The sequence below is a fragment of the Dothidotthia symphoricarpi genome (genome assembly GCF_010015815.1).
Source record: "Dothidotthia symphoricarpi CBS 119687 unplaced genomic scaffold P153scaffold_13, whole genome shotgun sequence".
Lineage (NCBI taxonomy): Eukaryota > Fungi > Ascomycota > Dothideomycetes > Pleosporales > Dothidotthiaceae > Dothidotthia > Dothidotthia symphoricarpi.
Genome location: NW_022985020.1, coordinates 842,503 through 862,014, shown reverse-complemented (window position 1 = coordinate 862,014; position 19,512 = coordinate 842,503). Strand labels below are relative to the sequence as shown.

At 43.8% G+C, this 19,512-nt stretch overlaps 5 protein-coding genes across 5 annotated transcripts; 4 read left to right on the top strand and 1 right to left on the bottom strand.

Moving 5' to 3' along the window:
- The first annotated feature begins 1,238 nt into the window (after positions 1–1,238).
- On the top strand, positions 1,239–2,640 carry P153DRAFT_49249 (uncharacterized protein). The gene is made up of 2 exons (XM_033673238.1): positions 1,239–1,728; positions 1,779–2,640. The coding sequence occupies exons 1-2, from the start codon at positions 1,377–1,379 to the stop codon at positions 2,630–2,632; spliced, it is 1,206 nt and encodes a 401-aa protein (XP_033522553.1). The 5' UTR covers positions 1,239–1,376; the 3' UTR covers positions 2,633–2,640.
- Positions 2,641–3,149: 509 nt separating this feature from the next.
- On the top strand, positions 3,150–6,272 carry P153DRAFT_294133 (uncharacterized protein; the record flags this gene model as incomplete). The annotated part of the gene is made up of 4 exons (XM_033663937.1): positions 3,150–3,340; positions 3,419–5,294; positions 5,350–5,991; positions 6,144–6,272. The coding sequence occupies 4 exons, from the start codon at positions 3,150–3,152 to the stop codon at positions 6,270–6,272; spliced, it is 2,838 nt and encodes a 945-aa protein (XP_033522552.1).
- A 953-nt stretch (positions 6,273–7,225) lies between these two features.
- Positions 7,226–9,629, bottom strand: P153DRAFT_343373 (general substrate transporter; the record flags this gene model as incomplete). Its single annotated transcript, XM_033666003.1, has 10 exons — positions 9,433–9,629; positions 9,325–9,381; positions 9,077–9,246; positions 8,346–8,853; positions 8,157–8,231; positions 8,069–8,097; positions 7,811–8,019; positions 7,698–7,760; positions 7,455–7,636; positions 7,226–7,404 (listed from the first exon to the last, which is right to left on the bottom strand). The coding sequence occupies exons 1-10, from the start codon at positions 9,602–9,604 to the stop codon at positions 7,226–7,228; spliced, it is 1,644 nt and encodes a 547-aa protein (XP_033522551.1). The 5' UTR covers positions 9,605–9,629.
- Positions 9,630–15,223: 5,594 nt separating this feature from the next.
- On the top strand, positions 15,224–17,028 carry P153DRAFT_368039 (glycoside hydrolase family 95 protein). Its single transcript, XM_033668417.1, has 2 exons — positions 15,224–15,305; positions 15,495–17,028. Exons 1-2 carry the CDS (start codon positions 15,298–15,300, stop codon positions 16,810–16,812), a joined length of 1,326 nt encoding a protein of 441 aa, XP_033522550.1. The 5' UTR covers positions 15,224–15,297; the 3' UTR covers positions 16,813–17,028.
- Positions 17,029–17,714: 686 nt separating this feature from the next.
- On the top strand, positions 17,715–19,402 carry P153DRAFT_405482 (glycoside hydrolase family 1 protein; the record flags this gene model as incomplete). Its single annotated transcript, XM_033672014.1, has 4 exons — positions 17,715–17,745; positions 17,859–18,394; positions 18,442–18,707; positions 18,763–19,402. 4 exons carry the CDS (start codon positions 17,715–17,717, stop codon positions 19,400–19,402), a joined length of 1,473 nt encoding a protein of 490 aa, XP_033522549.1.
- Positions 19,403–19,512: the final 110 nt, after the last annotated feature.

Below are 19,512 nucleotides of genomic sequence, written 5' to 3'. Positions count from 1 at the left end.
ATACTAGTACTAGTAATTACTTATATTAATTCTTTAATTATTAGTTTACTATAAGATATAGTATAAAAACTCTTAGGCTATACTAATAGAATTATATTATTAACTAGGTATAATCTTAGTAGTAAAGAAAAACAAGATAAAATAAATAGATAAATAAATAAAGTATATAAATTTTAACTCTTAAATAATAAAGGAAATTTATATACTAGCTTATTTATATAAATAATTATTACCTAGTTATATATTTAGAATTACTAGTTAATTAAAAAGTTCTTTTATCCTAACTATAGTTTATAACCTAAAGCTAAACTAAACTTTAATTAATAGCTACCTAGGCTTCTAATATATATCTATATTAGTATATTAAGTAGCTAATTATTAAGAAATAGCTAATTAGCTCTTTATTACCTTTACTATATACTCCTACTAATATTTACTTTATAAAAAGAGGCTAGGTATTAGCTTCTATACTAAGTTACTATATTAGATTCTTACTATATTATATCTATCTATCTGTACTATAAGTATAAATACGCTATAAACCTAAAAAAAAAAATTAAAAAAAAAAAATAAGATATTTTATTTAATTAGAATGCCTTACGCTAGTAGTTACGCTAGTAAATAGGTAGAGTCTAAGATTCTACCTAGGTACCCCCTAAAACTTAACTAAAACTAGTCTAATTTAGGCAGTTTTAAGTTTATTTTTAAGCCTATACTTAGGGCTATTAAACAGGGCTAGGGTTATATTATCTTTTGTTAGTATTAGAGGAGCTATAACTAATAGAAGAGCCAAAAAAGGTAACCTAACCCCTACCTAACCTAGACTTTTAGGTAGCTAAATAACTTCTAACCTGTTACAGCTAGCGCCTAGTTAGTACAGCACGATAGAATGCGCTAGCCTAGGGCTACAAAATTACCTAAAAATTGCCTACCTTGGACTAGTAGATGAAAAGATATATCGGAAATGAGAAATTTTCAAAAAAAAAATTTACCAGCCTAATCGCGCATTTGTGGTTGGACTGTATTCTTTCAGATTATTTATTTCATGATGAATTGCATTACACAGATGTCGACGCTGCCGCTCACCTGCTCTTTTTAAGGAGCGGACACACTAATGCGGGGTCCACCATGAGGCCTCCAACAGCTGAGCTACGTTACGAGCTGAAGCCCTTGGTAGAGCTGAGGCTGACATTGTACGGCGCAGCTGAAAGTGCAACGATCAACAAGCATATAAATCAGCAAGTCCATAATTCGACCAGTTGCTTTCGTCATACAACTTTAATCACTCTTATCGCTTCTCGCAAGACCAAGTCAGCTATTTAATCGTTCAAGCTATTCACTCCCATCAATATAAAGAAGTGAGCGGTTGACGCAACATGTCTTCCAACTTGAAATCAACAGATAACGCGCACAAAGTAACCGCGTCGAAGATTCTCCGTGTTATCGAACAATATGGGCTCAACCACCAACGGACAGGGTCGTGGGACGGTTTCGATACTTTCCTGCCAATTGTAGTAGGGCAGGTGGAGCGTAAGGAACCTGTACGCCTGCTCCTCCCCGGCTTCCCTTTCAAGTCACCAAACACGCAAGACAAAGTGCTAGGCGTGTTGCCTGACTTGGGAGAAGAGCTTGCACTGAAGCACCTTGACGGGCTATGCACGAAGATCGACGCTATTTACGAGCATGGTTCTGAGATGCACATTACGTCTGACGGGCTTGTTTATAACGGTATTCATCACACGATAACAAGTTTGACAACATTCAGCTGATGTTCTTAGATCTCCTCGGCGTTGCTCAAGAAACAGTCTGGGACTACGGCCAGACGGTGCGTCAGATTGCCGCGGACAACGGTTTGTATCACATCAGCTTTCTGCGGGTTGGAGACCTGCTAAAGTACTCTGGCGATTTTCAATCCAGAGAATCCTACCTGGAACAAGCATCGAATATCCGGCAGGAACTGTTGTCTCGTTTCGGGGATTCACAATTTGAGGCAGACATGGCCAATAAATCGACGTCAGACATGCAAATGACGCACACCAAGTATCTCGAGTTCCTCTCGCAAGACCTTGCACTCAACGAGAAGCACATGAAACTCTCCCCAGAAGAGCAGGCAGTCAACATTGCGAACACAGCAAAGGACATGATGAGCCGGTGGAAGGCGTTCGCTGCTGCCATGGAGGCCTCGCCGACACAGTATGTTCGTCTGTCGATCCACGACTCTGGGGGTAAAGATAAGCTGTCCATGGCTGTGGTTCCACAGCAGGACAAAGGCGCTTTGGGGGCTACGCCGTGGCATTCGGCGGTCGTGGTTGAGCTGGATGGGACGTGGAGGACTGTGCAGAGACACTTGATCGACAAAGAGGTTTACGAGCTTGTGGAGCAACACGGACGGCCCTACTTTTTCCGAGCCAAGTCTGAGCTGTTTGACTGGGGGGTGGACGTCCGGTTCGAACACCTGTACCCTAGTGGGCTTGTCGTGCGGCCTGGGGAAGCGACGTCTGCGCCTTCCCTCGAAGCGATTCCCATGGACAAGGCGCGCGAACTGTCGCAGAGCTTTGGGTCGGTGGTGCTTCGTGGGTTCGGCGGTGCATCGCAGGACGACGTGATCGTGTCTGGCGAGGAGGGTAGCTGAGAGCGGGACAGTGTGGTCATGTCTCGTGGGAATGGCGGTTCGGGGCAGGGAAGACGGGGAGGCGCGGGGTGGGCATGATGGTGGGAAGATGTAGTATGCGACTGCAGTAGAGCCGTGGTCTAGGCGCCGTGCGAGGGCACTCGGATCGAGGGCGCCAGGCTATGGTGGATGCAGGGGCAGTAGCGGGCATCGAGTCGCGTAGGAATCGAATCTAGAAGGACGTAGCGCCTCGGGAGATGCACGATGCGTCATGGCGGCAGGGATCGTGCCTCCGCCTGCTACCGCCCAAGGTCACGGAGAAGCCTCTTCGACGGCCGCACCTGCCCCGGGCCATGGAGCGGCGCGTTAGCGGGCTGGTCGTGTCGCCGCCGTGCCGGCATCTTCACGTCTTCACCCCACGCCCAAGACTGCCGTCTGTTGTGTTGTTGTTGCCGTCGACATGGCACCGCCGCCCACGCCGCCGCCGTCGAGCGAGAGTACGCCAAGCGAGAGTGGGGACGTGAGCACATCGCCCGCCATGCTCAGCGGCGACGACGACACGGGCAGCGACGACTGGCTGGACACGCTGCCGCAGACGGAGCACGGCCGCTTCTTCCGCCAGACCGACTGGGCGGGCAGCAGGCTGGGGCCGACGGCGACATGGAACCCGACGCTGCGCCTCTTCACGGGCTTTGTGCTGGCCGACTCGCGGCCGGCGTGTATGTGGTGGTGGGTGACGGGCAGCTTGCACAGGGCCGAGGCGGCGACACGGCGACATGGCTGACACTGACACTGACACGGGCACAGGGGACCCGACCGCATCGCCATCTACAACGAAACCTACAAGACGCTGGCCGCCGGCCTGCATCCGGCGCTCATGGGCGCCACCTTCGAGGAGGGCTACCCCAAGCTCGACGTGCGCAGCTACTTTGAGCAGGCGCGCACCTCGGGCGCCGGCGTCGACGTGCTCTCGGGCGCCTGTCTGGTGCTCGAGCGCAACGGCTTCCCCGAGGAGACCTTCTTCTCGGCCAGCGTCGTGCCCATCGGCCCCGTCTACCGGCCCGAGGGCTTCTACAACACGGCCTCGGAGGTGACGAGCCAGAAGCTGGTCGACCGCCGCACCTCGATGCTGAACGCGCTCGCCTCGGTGCCCGCCCAGACCGTCCACGCCGTCACGGCCCACATCCTGGCCACGCTGCGCACCAATCCCAAGGACATTCCGCTGGCCATGCTGTACCACATCAGCAACGACGTGGTGCGTCTGCAGGGCCACATCGGTCTCCCCGCCGCCCACCGCCTCATCGTCACAGAATGCTCTCTCGACAACCGCGAGGGCCTGCTGCCAGACATGCGCCGCGCCGGCCACGCCGCCCTGATCATCGACTGCGACGACCGCTTCGACGCCGTCGATTGGCAGGGCTGGGGCTCGCCCGCGGCCAAGATCGCCATTCTGCCCATCATGAGTGGATCGCTACTGGTTGGCTACCTGGTCCTGGGCACCAACCCCTATCGCCCGTACGACGAAGGCTGTCAACAGTTCATCCGGGACGTCCACCGCATGGTGTCGAGCATCGTGTCGTCTGCAATTGTTTCCGACAACACCAAGCAGCGCCAGGACCAACTCGAGGCCGACCTCGCCTTCAGCGATCTCAAGCTGCGCCATCTGATCAACCACGCCTCGGTCGGAATGTGCCATGTGTCGCTCGAAGGTGACATGTTGTGGGCAAACGACCATTATTACGCCCTGGCAGGATCCACGGCAGAAGCACACAAAGTCCGAATGTCCATGTTCAACCCCTACCTCGACGAAGACCGCCACATCGTACTCAAACTTTGGGAAGAGCTTCTAGCGGGCGTGGAACCCAAGACGGTCGAGTGTCGCTTGAAACGCTTGTACACCTCGCCCAGTGGCGATTCCACACCAGCCGAAATCCAGATCTTGGCTTTTCCCTACCGCGATCCTGCAACCCTCGAGGTGAAAGGCGTCATGGCTTGCACCACAGACATCAGTCGTCTCAAGTGGGCTCAGACTTTCCAGGCTCGATTGGCGGCAGAAGCCAGGGAGGCTAAGCGACAACAGGAAGCGTTCATCGATGTCGTGTCCCACGAAATGCGAAATCCGCTCAGCGCTATCGTGCACTGCGCCGACAGTATCGTCACTGCCATCGAAGAGTGTCGTGTCCAACTTTCACGCATACCCGAGCCTGTTGTGGGCGCTCTGGACGACAACTTGCAGTCGGCCAGGATCATCATGCAGTGCGCCGACCACCAAAAGCGTATCATCGACGATGTCCTTACTCTGAGCAAGCTTGACTCGATGCTCTTGTCCATCATACCATCCGCCGTCAAGCCCACAAAACTCATTGGCTCCATTGCCGACATATTCGAAGCAGAATTGAAAAGCAACCATATTCATTACAGCGTGAACGCCGATGACTCTTTGACAAAACTAGGCATCGACTACCTTCTATTAGATCCATCACGAGTCACCCAAATCTTCATCAATCTTCTCACAAACGCTATCAAATTCGTTAAACCTTCCAAGAAACCCTTCATCTCGATCAAGTTTGGCGCACGTGTATCCAACCCTCGAGCGTTTTTTCCCGAGAACATGTTCTGGGCGAACGAGAGTAAGAAGAATGGCGACGTGACAAGCAATCCAGAGTGGGGTTCGGGAGAAGAGGTAAGGCCCTTACACATAGCCATAAGACCCGGGCTTCTTTCTGACTCTTCCACAGGTCTATCTTGCATTCAGTGTTCAGGATTCCGGAATCGGCCTCAAAGAGCATGAGATTCACCAGATCTTCGAGCGATTCAAGCAGGCAAATGTCAGAACACACGTTAAGTACGGTGGAAGCGGGCTCGGTCTTTTTATCAGTAAAGAACTCACCGAAAAACAAGGCGGCGAAGTTGGCGTATCTTCAGTCTTCGGCGAAGGATCGACGTTTGGATTTTACGTCAAGACACGTCGCGTGGAACGGCAACCTGAGTCACTTGAAACCATGTCGAACGACAACAAGAGCATTTCCGGTACCCATCAACTGCAAGTCCTGCTTGTGGAAGACAACCTGATCAATCAGCAAGTCCTAGGCAAGCAACTCAAGAGAGCAGGCTGTGTCGTAGAAGTGGCGAATCACGGTCTCGAAGCGTTGAATGTTCTTGAACAAAAGACCTTTGACGTTGTGCTCATGGATCTTGAAATGCCGGTGATGAATGGTTTAGAGGCGATGCGCAGGATTCGTAAAAAAGAGGCTACTGGTGAGAGTTGGGTCGACCAGTCGCCAGATCCATGTGCAAGACGACCTACGAGATTACCCGTCATTGCTGTCACTGCAAACGTGAGGCAGGAACAAATTGACACTGCAATTGCAGCTGGAGCGGTACGTGCGACCTTTCTCAAATTTATTTGGATGAGATTCTCTCCCTGTAGGCAGAATCGTGCCATGGGCACAAGGTTGTCTACGCAGCCCCCTTTACTTTTCGAGATCATGACCAGAGCCATCGATTGGAATGCATGCTAATTCGATTTTAGGATCGCGTCATGCAAAAACCATTCAAAGCGGCTGATCTAGTATACTTGATAAAATCTCTCCTTCCTTCACCCGCGAGTAATGGAGTTCCAAAACCTGGACCGAATGATACGCCGAATGGGTTCACCTGAGTGTTGTACTCGTTGTCGAGGTTGATCACACGCAAAAGCTTGTCACGCTGGATCAAAGTCGAGCCAAGTGCCAAGTGCCGAATTCCGGAAACGTTGAAACAAGCAACGCCATACTCGTGCACATCCAAAGAGCAACCTCTCATTGGAAAGCGTCAAACATCGACACCACAAGAAGTGTTTGCAGCAGCAACGGGAGTGTATGGCAATCTAACTGTAGTTTCACATGGTTGCTTAGCAACGCAAGCAGTCAAAAGAGTGGGTGGGGCTCCTGTGAGCTCTTGAGGAATAAGGTCAGGAACGGAAAGTATGTCTGGGACGAGATTGCCCCATCAGACTTCGCCGAGGAGGCGAGCACAGGCCAGCAGAAACATCACTGAAAGATTGAAAATTACGTTGTGTAGATGGAGGTTGAGGGATAGCTGGTAAACACTTTGAAATCGATGGTTTTGACCGAGTCAGGCGAACAACAACCGAGTGCCCGAGGATGTTCGTGAAAGCAGGTTTTTATGAGGTATGCGACGCAGGCTACAAGCTACATGTCTTCTGTGAATACAAGCATGAAAAGCTAAGAAGATCTGTGTAGCTGATGCTCCTCTTCTCTCCTGGTCTTCTAACGTCCATGCTACAGCCACAGACGTATGTTAAGTAGGATTATTTTGTCATAGATGAGGTGAGTATGAGTCATCCAATATCGACACCTTGAAATCTCAAGTAGCGGTGCTTTGAATACAAGTTCATCCAGTGCAATGCGGAGAACGTTGCTGTCGACCACGTATTGCTTACGGAGGGCTCTCTACATTCCATGTGGGTGTCTTGCTCGCGGGTTATTTAGTGATTAACTTATAAAGATAAGGTCTCCACGGCCAATGCACGGTCTGATATAAGTCCTACCAACCAAGATCTTGGCACGCCTCTCTTAAAATACGATGGATCGATTACGCCAACATCTCAATCTAATCATTTCTACCCAGCACATCGCCGTGGCTGGCCTCTCTTTCCAGCTTCATCTTCTCCACCTTGGCCTTCTGGATAGTCAAGCTCATCGGAACAGGCCTTGTACCTGGCGTCTCGAACACGGCGTCAATCTCTTCGAGTGTCAACTTACTCGTTTCTGGGAATACAAAGTAGGCCGCTGTGACAAGTTAGTTTCTTTTTTCGTAGTATAAGAGAGTGACCATTTACCAATCAGCTGTAGGCAGTTGTACACGATATACACGACCCAGATCTTGTATCCAATCTTGCTAATACCAATGGAGATGCCATACGCCTCTATGGCGCCGGCAGCGCCTTGGATCACACCGTACAAACCCATTCCCTTGGCACGAAGCGGAAGGGACAAAATCTCGACCGGATACAGGTTATGCCTAGTTGGAAGGATTTGGGTCAATTGATCCTGGAAAGGTCTCACTTGGAAAATATGCTTACATTGTGGCAATGAAGAGCGCACTGATGATCTGGAACATGAACATCCACATGATGGTAAGTGCACTATCTCCGTGTCAGAAAATACTGTGCTATAGGATCAAATCATGTTTTACCTCGTCGTCGTCGAAGGCTTCAGGTTGTATTGCCAAGACGTGATTGTTGCGGCTGTCTGCATGCAGATGATGCCGATGAGGCCAGCGAAGATGAGGGTTCGACGCTTGAACAAGTCAATGAACCAGCCACCGATCGCGGTGAATATGAAGTAGGTAGCTGTCAGTCCGAGAGAAATACCCAACTGCGGGATTGTAGCCACAACTCCGACCTCAGACATGTTAGCTATTGACTGATGCAGGATCTCGATGTCTACTAACAGTTTCGAGGGCAGGTGTTAGGTAATATGCTTCGAGACATTAGCGTTGTTCTTGCAAAACACACGAACCATTGAGCTTGTGCACTTACAGACAATACCACCTCCATTCCAAGATTGGAACATGGAGTAAAGGATGAGCACCATCAGACGATATCGTACAATTTCTAGGGCAAGGTTAGCATTATTGTGCTTCTAGTCGATCATTCGTATGATGCCAATTCGATGAGTTTACGGTTTAGACACCGAGGTCGTAACCGTAGTTGAAGAAGCTGACTTACTAGTCACGAAAACGGCGAAATTCCACGACTGCCTGAAGCCGGTCCTAGTTGTCTCGAGCGATTCTTCTATCTGTGCGATAACCACATTGACCAGGGGTTCGGACGTGGACTCTGAGTTCGTCATGTATTTTGCAATGACCTCTTTTGCCTCGTCGCGCTTGCCTTTCATGATCAGATAGCGAGGTGATTCGGGCGTGCACAGATAGATCAACGTGCAGACCACCAGTGGGAAAAAGGACTGCAGAAGCAGTGGGATACGCCACGACCAGTTGTTCGTTTCAGCCATGGTTGCAGTACCTATCATGCCAGCATTCATTACCACGCTCCCGATTTGGAAGCAAGCTCCAAATAGACCGACGATTCGGCCGCGGAGATGGACGGGTGATACTTCGGCGATGTACTGAGGTGTCGACATCAGGGCAGACCCAAAGCCCAGGAAGAAACGGCCAGCCATGAAGCAGGAGACATTGGGAGCAAGGCCTTGCATGAGAGCTGCCACGATGACCATCTAGACAAAATCAGTACGCGAGTTGCTGATACTATCAATTATTCAACAAACAACCCTGGACCAGATACTTGGCAACTGGACCATGTCTTCGCTTTTTATCTGCGAATTGCAATGACATGTTGAAGATGAACCAAGCGCAGGACGTGTGTGGACGAGTCCATGATTTGACTTTGCTAGCAAAGGTCCTATTCTAGGGAACACGACAGCTTGAAAGATCACTTACAGCATTTCCAAGGAACATGACACCTCGACGCCCAATTTTATCATTCAAGGCCAGGAATGGGGCTCCGCATACGGTGCCAATTCTCATCAATGCGGTAATGTGAGCAAAAGTAGTGCCACTGGTCTCGAAGCCGAAGTAGTTATGCCACGACTTATACGAGTTGATATTTCCTGATAGCAGTTTGATCTAGTTAGCACACTGCTCTCATTCACATCTTGTGGAAGATGCATCTGTCAGAACCCACGTACCGATGACCGCCCAGTCGACACCATACCCTGCTTGGTTACAGCCTTGCACAAACATCACTGAAGCAAGGTTAGCCTGAGCTCAAACACACACGACAGGAATCAAGTAACCTAGACAAAGCCTCCATCCTGTCCTGGTCCAAAACCTGGGCATAGCATCCCGGGACATTCGAAACAAGTCATCATCAGTCAGTCGCTGGATAACTACCTCCTCAGTCTGAAGGGCTCCGACCTTCTCACTTGTCAGGTCATGGTGGAAGGATGTGACATTAAGTGAAGCCATTTTGGAATCTAGCTTTGTCGCGGAGAAAGTCTAGGATTCAACGTAGGGTTCATAAGTAACTATATCTCCTTCTGAAGATTCGAGGCTTGCATGCATCCTGACCTTGACTAACCTTCAACAGCATACTGCCATGTGACGATCGCATATGTGTGTTTTGTCGTTGATATTTGACCTTCGAGAGAATTGTTCCGTCCAACCATCCCGTCAGGCGCCCCGCAGACAGTTGAAGCATCTGCATAAATGCTTCCAACACAAGGTCCAGAGCAGGAACGCAGGTCTACAGAGGACTATTAGCAGGTGTAGTAACAAAATTAATATATGCTAATTAATTTATTGTACAATTATTATTAGAAAGAACTATATTAAGATTAGTAATAAATCTACTCTAAAAATAGTATTAAACACCTTAAGTTTAACTTTAGTAGGCAGCAACCTTTAACTTTACTTAGTGCCTTAATAAGCTGCAGATAACTAAGAACGCTAGGTATAAACGTAGTTTATATTATAATTAATTATTAATAATATTCTTAGGTAATACTGCTATAATGTAATTTCCTCTCTTAGTTATATAATAGAAAAACTAATATATTATAGGCTAAACAGAGAGCAGCGTACAACCTTCTAGCTCTAGATATCTTAGCCTAGGCTAAAGTAATTTAAGTATACTAAGTTTAAAGTAGTAAACCTAGCTATATTAATACTATCCTAATTAATAGTAGAGGTATTATAAACTGTATTATAAGAATCCTATAATACATAAAATAGTTATATAACTAATAAAATAGGCCTATATAGCTTATTCTTTAGGCACTAAACCTAGGCTGTTTACCTACTATATAAGCCTCTAGGGTTTCTAAGGTAGATTATATAGTAACTGTAAGTAGAGAAATTATAAAGCTTATTACTCCTACGCTGCTATATAATAAGGTTAGCCTAGGTAGTAAGGTAGTATTAATATTAAAAGAAGGGCATTTACTAAAGTAAAGGATTAGAAAGATAAAGAAATAGTTAATACTAAGTAAAGAGGAAAGAAAGTAGGAGAAAAGAGAAAGAAAAAGAGAAAAGGCTTATATAATAAGAAATTTAGTAGAAAAGGTAGAAAAATACCTTTTTTATTTTTCTTTTTTCTTTTTTTTTACTTACTTTAAATTCTTTTTTTTAATCTAGATATTCCTTTTCTTAATCTAGATATTCTTTTTTCTAATCTAAAACTTTTTTTAGAACTTATATATCTAAGTATATCTAATATATTATATATATTCTCTCTTATATAATAACTTATCTCTTATATATATATATTTGTAGATATATATTCTTGCTTATATAACAACTTATCTCTTATATATATATATTTATAGATATATATTCTTACTTATACAATAACTTATCTCTTATATATATATATCTATATATATATATCTTTGCTTATATAATAACTTATCTCTTATATATATATATATCTATATATCTAATATAATATATATATTCTTTTAAATATAAATAGATAGTTTTCTCTAAAACTCTTTTTTTATTAATATATTACTTATATTTTTTAGAGATTCTTCTTTATATAATAAGATATATTTCTTATTTATAAAGTCTACCTTTTAGAACGTAGACTATATAGTATATTAATAGTAGATGTATTAGTATTAGTATCTCTAAGAGATAGTAACTCTTAAATATTTAAAAGCTAAGAAATTATATACTTTCTCTTATATAAATATTCTTTCTTAATACTACGTTTCTGTTTAATTTTCTTCTTCTTAATAGGTAAAAGACGTAGCTCTTTATCTTCTTTCTTAATCTTCTTCTTAACTAGCTTCTTTAAATAAATAGGTAGCTTTATAAGAGATAAAGTAGGTTCCTATATATATAATATATCTTCCTTTAGCTTAAGATTAAAGATTAGGAATATTAGAGTAATACCTTAGTTACTTTTCTTAAAGTAGCTACTTTCTAGTAGCTCCTTTACTATATAAACATCCTCTACACTTTTTAGAAAAAGTATAATACTATCTTTTCTAATATTAGAAGTAATATATAGTAGTATAAGTATAATCTTTTTAGGTTTAATTTATATAAGTTTAAGAAGAAGAATAGTTATAATAAGATTCTTTAGCTCTTTAATTAGGCTATTATATAATTAGATATTAATCTTAACTATTATATATAAGAATAGAATAATAGGTAATTATTATATTACTTATAAAGAACCTTAAAGTCTATAAACTTACGCCTAGACTAACTTTCTTTATTTATAACTTAGTATTATATAAGGTAGGCTTATAGAAGCAGAGGTAGTCTTAGAGGCCCTTAGTTTATAAGCTAAGAAGTCTTATAGATTAACTACTAGTAAGCACTTTCTGCTACTATATAAGCTAAAGCTCTTATTATAAGAATAAAGATTACTCTTTTTAGATTAGAGCTATTATTTAAGATAATAATATCTTTGCTTTTTACCTTTTATATAGGTATTAATAGCTAGAGTTTAGTATAGTAGCTTAAGTAGAATAGATAGTCTAGAAAAAGTTTAGAGTAAGCTTACCTAGTCTTAAGGTAGTACTTAAAAAAGGATATAATATTTATTATATTATATAATATAAACTAAAGTATAGAGATAAAGGTAGAAAGAAAGAATATTAAGAGAGTAGAAAGTAATATATAAAATAAAAGAGTAGTATATACAGATTAGTTATTATATATAAGTAAATAATAACTATATTATTTTAGAATCTACTAGTACTTTATCTTCTTATATATTAGTTTCTAAGTCTATAGCTTAAACTGTAGTAGAGCTAGGCTAAAAATATAATTAGTTTAGAAACTAAAATCTATTATATATAGTACTTACCTGCTAGTTCCTTACACTAACTAGAGCTTCTAGAAGAGATAGTATTAGGTATAGTTAGTACTAGAAGTAGAACTGTGCTTTTTTCTATAGTTATAGGTAAACTTTAAGATAAGAGCTTATATAACTAGTATCTTAAAGTTTAGCTGCTATAGATCTACTATTAAACCTAAAAGACTAAAGTACTTAGTTATACTAGTTAAGTATCTCTGTAGAAAGAAAGGTATTAATATCTTACTTACTAACTTCTACCTTTATTATATAAAGCTAGTTAAGATTAAAGGAAACTCCCTAGTTCTATATATAGCTACCTAAGTAGTAGTAAAGTATAAATAGCTTTCTAATAACAGCGTTTAGGCAGTTTTTCTACTTATAAATTAAATATATATTCTAGAGTTATATAAAATTATAAAGCTACTCTTAAAGAATTAGAAGGTATATTATATATAAATAAATCCTATCTATAAGCTAGTTAACTAAGAACAGCTCCTCCTTCTAAAGTTATCTAAAGAAATTCTATAGTATATTAAATAATATAGTTTATTATTAATTTAAGAACTTATATGCTAATAGAATAGAAGCCCTTTTAAAAGCTATATCTACTATACTTTAATATACTAATTTAAGGTACTTATACTATATAAATAGTAGTTCTAGAACTTAAGGTCTAGTTTATATAATATTTAGAAGTTATAGTAAGTATCTACTAGTATAACTATTTTAGTTCCTTTATCTAATTATATAAAATATAGCTAGATCTTAACTTCTTTTAATATCTAGAAGAACTAGTGTATATAGCTAACAGTAGTTAAAGCTAATATCTTAATATAAATCTAGATAATATACCTTAAGTAGGTATTAATATAAGTATATATTTTAATACTATATAGATAAAGTTTATAGTATCTATTAATAGACTAAACAAAATTAGGGCTAGAAATAATATACTTTCTATAATACCTTTAGAAGTTATATTTACGCTGCTTAACTACTTTAGGATTTATTATATAATAAGCCTAGAATAACTAATCTCTTATAATAATATAGCTACGCTACCTAAAGTGTGTATAGAAGTACCTTTATTTATAGCTATTAATTACTTCTTTCTTAAGCTCCTTAGCTATAAGCTGTTATATAAGCTAGTCTACCTTCTAGCACTGCTTAACTTCTTATATATAGTATTATAGGCTAAGCTTAAAATAGAGTTATATAAAAGTATACTTCCTAATCTAGAAACTTTCTTTCTATAATATAGTAAGTATTTCTGCATCCTTAAGCCTAACCTTAAAGAATAGCACTTATATTTACTTCTTAGTACTATTTTAAACTTTAGTAGGAAGCCTATACTATAAACTCTATATTTTAAAGTATTACTTTAGCATATAAATATTTACAGTAATATTGTAAGTCTCTAAAAGAAAGATAGCTATCTGCTTATATATAAAACCTTTATAAAAGAGCCTACAGAGCTTAACCTAATATAGAAAAAGATTAATTTAAAGGTAACTAGCTTTATACGTTAGTAATAGCATAATACAATATATTTACACTTACTAGGTATAATAAGAAGTTAGTAGGCTATATGTACAATAGTTGTGTTGTTGTTAGAAAGAGAAGAAGGTGCTAGGTTAAAAAGTTGGTGTGTGGGGAAATATTTAATTTTGTCACTACACCTACTAACCGGCCTCCGTACAGGTCCATCGTACCATTACCTCTGCAATCTTTTCCCGGCGGCAGGCGCTTATTGTCCAATCTCCAAACAGCGACCCTTGCCACAATGCTAAGATATTCCGACCCCGCATCTGACTGGAATGGAGCCGTGCCGCTAGGCAACGGTCGACTTGGCGCTATGCTCTATGGGGGTGTGTATATGGAAAGACTTTGTCTGAATGAGGAAAGCGTGTGGTATGGAGGAAAGCAGGACCGGACACCCGTTGGAGCGAAAGAGCATCTAGGACGACTGAGGGAATTGATCCGTGCAGGAAAACAGCATGATGCTGAAAATCTAATCAGGCAACGCTTCCTAGCGACACCCAAGACTGCGCGACATTACGAGCCACTTGGAAGTCTTGCTCTTACGTTCGAACATGGGCAGGCAGGAGCTGGTGGCCAAACCACACCAGCGATCGTGGAAAATTACGAGAGGAGGTTGGATCTCGGTAGAGCTGAGGCGTCAGTACAGTATTCTGTCAACAAAGTCACTGTGCGACGAGAGGTTATTGTGACACATGCGGACAACGTTATTGCCGTTCGGATTACAGCTTCCAAGGAGATCGTATTTACGATCAGCCTCACTCGCATGAGTGACATCGAATGGGAGACCAATGAGTTTCTGGACTCGATCACTATCGTCGATGGACGCATTGTTCTCAAGGCAACACCAGGCGGAAGTGATAGCAATAGTTTGTGTCTAGTCGCTGGAACTCGCGTTGAACACGGTGGCAAGGTTGAGATTGTCGGTCGAGAGCTCCGAGTCACAGCCAAAGAAGCCCTGTTGGTTATCGCGGCGTCAACACAGTATCGTCATGCTGATCCGCAAGCAGCAGCGATGGCAGATATCGATGCTGCCTTCAAGTACACCACAGATCAGCTTTGGAAGCGACATCTTGACGATTGGAAACTGCTTTACGACCGCATGAGTATCCAGCTCTACCCAGACGATACAAATCTTACAACTCCTCAACGTTTGGATAGCTGCCGAGACCCCGGCCTCATAGCTTTGTATTTCGCGTATGCGCGTTATCTCCTTCTTTCCTGCAGTCGACCAGACCCGGGAGCCCTTCCAGCGACTCTTCAAGGCGTATGGAATCAGAGGTGAGCAATTGAAAGTCCTTGACAAACAATGTTCTGGTATGTACCACGGGGTATATAAACCTATCATTTAGTCCACAGATATCCGACCGCGAAGGAGGTTTTGGTACTCGTTCGAGGTCTTCAGAGTGATACAAGGCTCTACGCGCATTGCATTTGCGTACAGATTGTCATTGATACCGAGGATGCATTTATATACACTAGTAATAGTCTGCTAATATTTGATAGCTTCCAACCCGCATGGGGCTCGAAATACACGATCAATATCAACCTGCAGATGAACTATTGGGCCGCCCACACGTCCAATCTCTCCGAGTGCGAGCTACCGTTATTCGACCTGCTTGAGCGCATGGCAATAAACGGTGCGCGAACTGCGGCAGAAGTCTATGGTTCCCGTGGATGGTGTGCCCACCACGGTACAGACATATTTGGCGATACTGAGACGCAGGATCGATGGATGCCCGCTACTCTGTGGCCCTTGGGCGGAGCTTGGCTTTGTACGCATATCTGGGAACACTACAGCTTTACGGGTAACCTAGGTCTCCTACAGCGTATGCTACCTGTGCTAGAGGGCTGCTGTCAGTTCCTCTTGGATTTTCTCATACCAGATTCAAGCGGCCAATATCTTGTAACAAGTCCGTCATTGTCCCCAGAAAATTCGTTTGACTGTGAGGGTGGCGAAACTGGTGTCTTCTGTGAAGGATCGACTATCGATATGGAGATAGTAAGGCAGGTCTTTCGACATTACATCCTTGCTACATCAGCATCCAAAGACGCTATATTCTCTACGGCCATAACCAAGGACGTACTAGATGCACTCTCCCGACTTCAACCGATGGTTATCAGCCCCGAAACTGCGACGATACAGGAGTGGGGATTGACTGATCATCGAGAAACTGAGCTCGGTCATCGCCACGTCTCACATCTATACGCTCTGCACCCAGGAGATACTATCACTCCAACGATAACACCAAAACTTACGATGGCAGCAGAGAAGACACTTCTCCGCCGTCTTGAGCATGGAGGTGGCCACACTGGATGGTCCAGAGCCTGGCTCATCAACTTCTGGGCACGACTTCGAAATCCTAGCCAGTGTGCTGAAAACATCCAAGCACTGTTGAGAGACAGCACACTTTCGAATATGCTAGACACTCATCCTCCGTTCCAGATTGATGGAAACTTTGGTGGTGCAGCGGGCATCATAGAATGCCTCGTGCAATCCCATGAGGTTTCAATAGCAGACCAGGGCTCTCCGGTTAATACTATTCAGTTGCTTCCGTCTTGCCCAATGGAATGGAACAAGGGCTCAGTAAAGGGCGTTAAGTGTCGTGGAGGTTTTGAGCTCGACTTTTCCTGGAATGACGGAAGAATACACGGCCCGGTAGTTGTAAGGTCACAATTTGGAAATGCTGCTCTGCTGGTTTTCCATGACGCTGGATCTCACGCATTCGACCTAAGCATCAAGGCCGCAGTTCCTGAATCTCGAGGAGAACACTTCGTCTCTCACTCAACATTTCCGCGTCCCAGCGAGGTCCATAGGTTCTGAAAACATGGTAGGTCAATGACCATCATTTGAGATATCGTGCGCGGATCATCAAGGCGGGGCAACTTCATCTGCTCACCAGAAGAACTCAAGGAACATGCGTAGTTGATTTGGGTAATGTTGTGAGCATTGTGATTCAAGTTGAGAATTCAATTCGCCTTCTGGAACAAGATACTTCATGCTATATGTTACCCATGTTTTTAACATTGAGAAGACTGGTATTATCGAATTCGCAAGCCGTTTTAAGACGGCTTGCAAAGATATAGCCAACTAGAGAAGTAGTTCCTGACTGTTGCAAGAATCTCGGAAGATCGGCGCGGAGAACCGAGATGACTCAATCCTACGCCGAGGCGGTTAAATTGATTACCTGGTTGATCATGCATATTTGGGGCATGTACAGCGGGGGCGGGGTAATGCAAACTGAGACACAATATCCATTTCAAAAGTGTCACGGGTTGTCAATTTCCATCCCCATAATGCACTTGACTCGGTTACAATCCATAGTCATATTGAAGGGTTCGACAATTAAAGTCATCATTTACTGTAAATGATGGTATGGTAACTTCTGTGGTATACACTTTTTTCAGTACATTTCTCAGGGTTGCATGTAAGTGGTGACCGTAGTAGAACACCTTGTAAGTATCCTCCAAGTTTTCAGTACGGGCAAGTTTTGCTTGGTTAGTAGGAGAACGCCGTAGCTGAATAGGGCGTTTGAGTATCATCGAGCTTAGACAACCCATCTGAATCAATTGCATACATTAGCAAAAAACTTCGGTGAAACTTAGCCCGGGAGTCAGCGAGGAGTGTTCCGCCAATAAGGGGTGTTGAATGGTGCGGTTGTATTACCTTCTTCAGACTCGTCTGATCTTGCTCTAATCGTGTACCACTCGGAAACTTGTGTTGACATGTCATCAGCGGCGCGAGATTTCTTAGCAAGTAATACCACAGTTTCAATCTTCCTGGGATCACGTTGCAACCACTCGCCAATTTTATTGTCTCTACTTTTCAAATGCCTTGGACACACACATTTGACTCATCCCCGGACGCAGAACTCAAGGGTGTCCTTCGCAAAGATTTCCACTGGGGTTATGCGACTGCTGCTTCACAAGTTGAAGGAGCCTGGGACTCAGATGGTAAAGGCCTTTCGATTTGGGACAAGTTCTGCCATACTCCCGGGAAGGTCAAAGACGGAAGCACAAACGAGGACGCTGTCCGCTCCTACGATCTGTATAAGGAAGATGTCGCCCTTATGAAGAGTTATGGCGTCACTGCGTACCGGTTCTCGTTATCGTGGAGCAGGATCATTCCTTTAGGGGGCGCAGATGACTCGGTCAACGAAAGAGGAATTCAGTATTATAACAACCTTATTGATGAGCTTATCACGAATGGTCTTACTCCATTTGTAACACTCTTCCATTGGGATACACCGCAAGAATTAGAAGAGCGATATGGCGGCATGCTTAATCAGGAAAAGTACACGCCAGATTTCCTTCGATATGCCCGGCTCTGCTTCGAGCGCTTTGGCGACCGTGTGAAACATTGGATTACCTACAACGAACCGGGAGTTTACACACTCGCCGGCTATGTAAGCTAGAAGCTCAACCCGCGTAGGGACATGTTAACAAAGGGCAGGCGGCAGGTGTTCACGCTCCAGGTCGCTCGTCTTTCCGTGACAGGAATGAAGAGGGCGACTCGTCAACTGAAACTTTCATCGTCGCACACACAGAAATTGTTACCCATGCGCGAGCAGCGAAGATCTATCGGGATGAGTTTAAAACTAAGCAGCGCGGCGAAATTGGTATTACCCTCCACGGAAACTACTCCGAACCATGGGATGCCGACGATCCTGAGGACATCACAGCGGCGGAGCGTGCGCGACAGTTTGAGATTGCGTGGTTGTAAGACATACTATCAAAACGCGAGCTCTTTGTACTCGTCTAATCAGGAAAACAGTGCGGATCCAATCTACGGTAGTGGCGATTACCCAACATGTATGCGCGAACAGCTGGGAAACAGACTACCGTCCTTCACAGATGAGGAGAAGATGCTGGTAAAAGGTAGTTCGGATTTCTATGGAATGAACACATACACGACCTTCTTCGTCAAACACCGTTCCGAGCCCGCCGATATCAACGACCATCTCGGCAATATTGAGAAGCTCGACACGAACAACAAAGGTGAATCGCGGGGCCCAGAATCAGGCACATACTGGCTTCGCACCGCACCCAAGGGTTTCGGAAAACTGCTTCGTTGGGTCTGGAATCGGTATCACGTTCCAATCTATATGACGGAAAACGGTACAACAGCAAAGGGCGAGACAGCACCGACAGATGAAGTCCTAAATGATACGTTTCGTATCGACTTCTTCCATGGCTATGTGCGTGAGCTAGCTCAGGCAGTACAAGACGGTGTTGATATCCGATCGTACTTTGCCTGGACGTTCACGGATAACTGGGAATGGGCAGCCGGATTCTCTGATCGTTTTGGAGTTACGTTTGTTGACTTTGAGACACGAGAAAAGAAGAGGTATCCAAAGCGGTCAGCGTACTTCTTACGCGATTACATAGGGCAACACCTGATAGCTCAAGACTAGGCAGGTTCGGAAATATTCTTGTAGTAACAGCAGAAACTGTGAAATAGATGGTGGACAAGACAGGTGTGGCCCCGAGTTTTGATCAAGTTGTGACGAGCAATCGTTATCGT

Excerpts from the sequence above, each read along its gene's own strand:
- P153DRAFT_49249 (XM_033673238.1), top strand. The coding sequence starts at position 1,377 with ATGTCTTCCAACTTGAAATCAACAGATAACGCGCACAAAGTAACCGCG. Across the intron at positions 1,729-1,778 it reads TGACGGGCTTGTTTATAACG|ATCTCCTCGGCGTTGCTCAA; the intron begins GTATTCATCACA and ends TGATGTTCTTAG.